Below are 5,435 nucleotides of genomic sequence, written 5' to 3'. Positions count from 1 at the left end.
ATATTAGGACAAGCTCCAGGGATGTGGGAACTATACCGACCGCAATCCTGATCCTATCCACACACACTAAAGGCAGCCGTGGAGTGTTACCTAAAAGCCTAGACGCCTCTTCACAGCCTGAGAAACTAGCTACCCCAAGAGAGAAAGCAAAGCCTCACTTGCCTCAGAGAAATAACCCCAAAGTTTAGACAGCCCCCCACAAATAATATCGGTGAGTGAAGGGGAAAATACAAACGTAGGAATGAAAAACAGGTTTAAGCAAATGAGGCCCGCTACCACTAAATAGACAGAAGATAGCAAGGGATCTGTGCGGTTGGTACAAAAACTATCAAAAACTATCCACGCGGAAAGTGCAAGAACCCCCACACCGACTCACGATGTGAGGGGCGCACTCTGCACCCCAGAGCTACCAGCAAGCGAAAAATCACATATAAGCAAGCTGGACAGAACTCATCATATACTGAGAAACATTTTCAAGGAAACAATGAGCAAAAAGAACTAGCAAGACTTAGCTTCTCCAAAAGGAGACAGGTCACAAGGGAAATCCAGGAGAGGTCAGAACCAGTACTGAATACAACGACAGCAGGCAACAAATAGAGGTCCAGGTGGAGTTAAATAGGGATGAGCATAGCAGGAAATGAGGCAGCTGAGCCCTGCTACAGACCCGCAGTATCGCTAAAGGCCACCAGAGGGAGCCCAGACGGAATTCACAACAGTTCGCACACAGGTGGTACTGGAAGCCATGGGACTTTATGAGTTGTCCTAGGCAAAGGGTATAGATTGAAAAAAGTAGGGGCCCTAGGACAGAGCTTTGAGGGACTCCAACAAAGAGAGGGCGGGATGAGGAGGTAGTGTGCAAGTGGGAAACGCTAAATGTGCAGTCGGAAAGGTATGAGGCAATCCAGAATTCTATAATCCATATCTGTGGAAGTACTTTGCCAAAAGCCATTGTGTCTCTTCATTAACGCATATCTGAGGGAGCTATGTGCCTTTTAAGCCACTCTGTGTACCCTGCTACCTTGCCTGTGGGGGTACTGAGGGCCATTGTCTGGGTGTGAAATTTGTTATCAGCTTCTTTGGGATAAAGGTGGAAACATGCTTTATAGATACAATTTTTAATTGGACAGCCAGTAGCAAGCCTTGCTGAGGACCGCAAGCTGGATCCAACATCATACTACAATCTTTTCATCGGCGGCATTTGGAATGTACAGTACAGGAGCAGACATTTTGGAGCTGTGGGGGTAATGTGCCCTGTGCTCTGTGGGTGAAATTTGTAATCAGCTTCTGTTACATCCAACTGTGATGCACATGGATTTGTGGACCCACTGTGCCACAGGGTAGTGCCTGGCCAGGAAGGGGTGTAGCTAATTAGCTACCTGAAGTTCACTGGAATTCCTGATGGTGAAGACAGACCGGTACCAGATACCTATCCTAGGCAAATCTGAGTACTGCAGCTGGGTCAGATTTGCTGATACTGATAAGGGCTATGTTCAGACACTCCAGTATATAGGATACTGGATCAGGGATTGGGTGAACAGGGACCGGGGAACAATGTTCAGGCTCTGTCCACTCTGGAAGCAGGAGATTTCAGGAACAGGACTGGCCACACTGGGACCAAGGGACAACGTTCTGGCTCTGGCTGCACTTAGAACAGTGGACAAGGATCAGGACCTGGCTGCAGCTGGACCAGGGGATAAAGTTAAGGCCCTGGCTACACTTAGACCAGGTGACAATGTTCATGGCACTGGCCACACCGGGACCATGGGATAACGTTTAGGACACTGGCCGCACTGGGACCAGTGATTTGAGTTCAGGACATTGGCCACACTGCACTGGTAGAACACCAGCTACCTAATGACTTAACTCATTGCATGGTGACTTCTTAAGGGAGAGGGAGTCTTTTATACAGGATGATTCCCAGCAATTGGCTGGGAGCCATCTTGCAGGTGAACACATTATGCTAAATCTGCGGGGCCAGGTGGTGAGTAAGCTGGCATCCATTCATGGAGGGAGAATGGGACACCATTCAGGGGTACAGCCATAGCGCTACTGCTTCTGTGGGGGTGCGGTTCCCAAGAGCCTATGTCTACTCTGCCTGTATGAGTAGTGCACCTAAAAAATAATTTTACTCTACCTTTGGGGCAAGGCCTAAAGCTCATTAAAGGATTTAACAATTGATTCCAATTACAGAACCTCTTAATTGTCATGGATGGCTAGTCTGTATCAGCAGCTAATGCAGTTGACAAGTGGTTAATTTGCTTGACTGCTGCCTTCCTTAGATGTGGTACACGTTTATCAGGTTGTCGCTCTGGACTAGAAATATGATTCTCTGTTACACGTGTTTACTCTGCAACCCCTCCTGTGGGTGGTTTGAGATTGGATGACTGAGAGTGCTTCCAGTTCCTTCACTTTGTGTTCCTCCAGGTCCCTCTTAATGATGGTCACAGTTCGAACAAACAAAAAAGTAGAAAGGGAGGACAATTGCATTATACCTAGCTGAAGTATTTATGCGTGGTTGACTGCTTTGAACAATTTTTTTTTCCCAAAAGAAACACTTTGGGCCCCCTGGACCCTAAGGCAACACCATTGGAAAGGCATCCCAAGGCAAAGGGGCTGGGACTGGAAGTAGCAAGCTTTGCGGTGGACAGCTATCTGTATACAGTGTCAAACTACAAACTTTAAACCTCTGGCTGCTCTACTGTACGCTACTGATGATAAACATTTTGCTGTGTGGGTGACATTTTTAAGCTGCTAATGTTAGGGTACTGTGCCCCATGCTCTGTGGGTGAATTTTTTAGGCTGCTAATGTGGAGGTACTGTGCCTCGTGCTCTGTGAGTGAAATTTGTAAGCTGCTAATGTAGGGGTACTGTGCCCCATGCTCTGTGGATAAAATTTGTAAGCTGCTTCTGAGGAGGTATTCTGCCCGATACTCTGGGTGTGAAATTTTAACTGGACTGGAAGTAGCCAGCCTCTGTCTCTGTGAGGGCACTGTTAAAATTTGTTTGTTATTCATTTACTTCCTATTTTACCACTAAATCTATGGTGATGGAACCCATTTAAGTAATTTCCCTATTCACATTTGTTTCTGATTACATTGTAATCACATTATTCCACTCTTACCCCCATTATGTTTCCTTTTACAGCCCCCTAACCCTGACTCTGACCATTTTACAACCATTTTAAGGCACTAAAGTTAGGGTCCCCATTGACTTCTATTGGTTTTATTGTATTCTCGTCAAACCTGAACATCCACGGGTTCTCTAATCTATAATTAATAACCTTATTGTTTGATTTTCAGGATCAATCCAATGCTTAAAATGTCCTTGGGATCAATGGCCAAATGATGAACAATCCAAATGTCTTGCAAAGTCAATTGAGTTCTTTTCATTTGAAGATAATCTTGGAAAGATCTTGGCAGCTACCAGTATCATGTCCTCATTTGTTCCTCTTTTTATAATGAGACTTTTCTTTTTCTACAAACAAAGTCCTATAGTTAAGGCCAACAATTTTTCTGTAAGTTGTCTTCTTCTGCTGTCCTTAACCTTCTGCTTCCTGTGCTCCATAGTCTTCATTGGATATCCACAACTGGAGAAATGTATTTTTCGTCAAGCCGCTTTCAGCATGGCATTCACTCTTTGTGTTTCTAGTGTCTTATCGAAGACTATCATGGTGGTGTTTGCTTTCCGAGCCACTAGACCAGGTAGCAATTTTAAAAAATGGACAAGCCCTCGGGTGCCCTTCTTCATCATTCTTGTATGCTTGCTCTTACAGCTGATATTGTGTGTCGCTTGTCTGTCTACCTTTCCACCTTTCCCACAATATAACACTCAAAGTAAACCTGGAGTCATCATTGTAGAATGTAATGAGGGTTCATCCTTCACCTTGTGGATCATGTTGGGTTATTTGTTTCTTCTGGCCACCATCAGTTTCATAGTGGCCTTCCTTGCTCGAATACTTCCCGACAGCTTTAATGAAGCCAAGTTTATCACATTCAGCATGTTGGCCTTTCTCAGTGTCTGGATATCTTTTATCCCAGCCTCACTCAGTGCTCAGGGTATATATGTTGTAGCCATGGAGATTTTTGCTATCTTGGCATCTAGTTGGGCTTTGGTTATCTGTATGTTTCTTCCTAAATGTTTCATCATAATATTCAGACCAGATATGAACTCTAGGAGTTATCTCATGAGGAGAGAATGATCATATGATTGAAAAATAATTATCTTATTTATATTAATGCAAATATAAAAGAAGAAACTATACATTATATTAGAGATCAGAGAATCTGTTAGAGGCAAATATAATTCACCTCAAATAATACAAAAATAATTTCTCTAGAATTTTCATTTTATTGTGATCTGCATGGCTGAAATTCAGACATATGGTCATTCTGCTGAAATGTAGTGAGCAAAATGGCAACAAAAATAAATGCTCTCCTCACCACTTGTCTGACAAACTGCCACAGATTTCCATCCACTGTTCTACGCCTCCTCTTATGTCAACTTTTGTGATCTTCACTTGGTGTTGGACTTCTGGTCAGAGTAGGCCTCAGATGTTGAAAAGAAAAAGGATAAGGATACATCGGCGCTCCCAGAGGATGTAAAGAATGTGATAGTAGGTTCAAAGCTGCTGGTGCCTAGACAGCTACTGTGCTAAGTCTGTCATATAAAAAGAAGAAAAAATTGTATGCAAATTAGGTCACCACGCTAACCAAATAAAAAAAGGTTCACTGAGCAAGCTCAAACAATAGCGTACTTGGGTAAACCTTGGGGTACTAGTATACATGCAAATGGATAACCAATTCAGATCAATAAATCAATAACGCACTGGCTGGCAGCCACCAACAGTGCTGACGGCCGGTGCTCAGAATGTATATAAATGACTTGATCTGGATAAGAATTTTCAGGCGTTGTTAAGCAGCCATCAGTGATACTGGACCTATACCGAGATGGGATATCACAATGCCAAATGACAAATAAACACTTCCTCGCAGTCACTGATGATAATAATCATATGCCCAGATGAATGATGCAATGGCAAGTGAATGTCTGAAAAATGATTCCAATTGGAAAAAAATGAGGCAAACACTTACTGATGTTGCATGGCTGCAGTGTCGGTGCTAGGTCCGCTTCAGAGTGATGATATGTCGGAAGAGAAAGAGATGACCTGCAGTCTCTATATCCAGAGCTTGGGGGTTAGAATGGTGGTGTGGGGCGGCAGAGCTACGGGGAGCATCCTCCCCAACTAATGCCTGGCCACCACGCACACCTAGAACACCAGTAAGCGGCAAGCCTTGGCCGAAAGCGCCGCTAGATGGTAGCAGTGTGTGAGGGGGCGTGGTCTGGGTGACGTCACCTAGAGTTGGAAGCAAAGAGCGGGGGACGCTCCCCATAGCTCTGCCGCCCCACACCACCGTTCTAACCCCCAAGCTCTGGAT

The 5,435-nt window shown here is 44.4% G+C and overlaps 1 protein-coding gene across 1 annotated transcript; it reads left to right on the top strand.

The window, feature by feature from the left end:
• Window positions 1–1,551: 1,551 nt before the first annotated feature.
• On the top strand, window positions 1,552–4,198 carry LOC143774807 (vomeronasal type-2 receptor 26-like). Its single transcript, XM_077262575.1, has 2 exons — window positions 1,552–1,726; window positions 3,300–4,198. Exons 1-2 carry the CDS (start codon window positions 1,552–1,554, stop codon window positions 4,196–4,198), a joined length of 1,074 nt encoding a protein of 357 aa, XP_077118690.1.
• Window positions 4,199–5,435: the final 1,237 nt, after the last annotated feature.

Source organism: Ranitomeya variabilis, chromosome 5, assembly GCF_051348905.1.
Source record: "Ranitomeya variabilis isolate aRanVar5 chromosome 5, aRanVar5.hap1, whole genome shotgun sequence".
Taxonomy (NCBI): domain Eukaryota; kingdom Metazoa; phylum Chordata; class Amphibia; order Anura; family Dendrobatidae; genus Ranitomeya; species Ranitomeya variabilis.
Note: the sequence above shows the minus strand (reverse complement) of the source record. Positions and strands in the feature narration are given on the sequence as shown.

Bases quoted from the DNA above. Each gene is read 5' to 3' on its own strand.
- LOC143774807 (XM_077262575.1), top strand. From the start codon at position 1,552: ATGTTCAGGCTCTGTCCACTCTGGAAGCAGGAGATTTCAGGAACAGGA. The intron at 1,727-3,299 runs GTGACAATGTTC...TTTGATTTTCAG, and splicing joins CCTGGCTACACTTAGACCAG to GATCAATCCAATGCTTAAAA.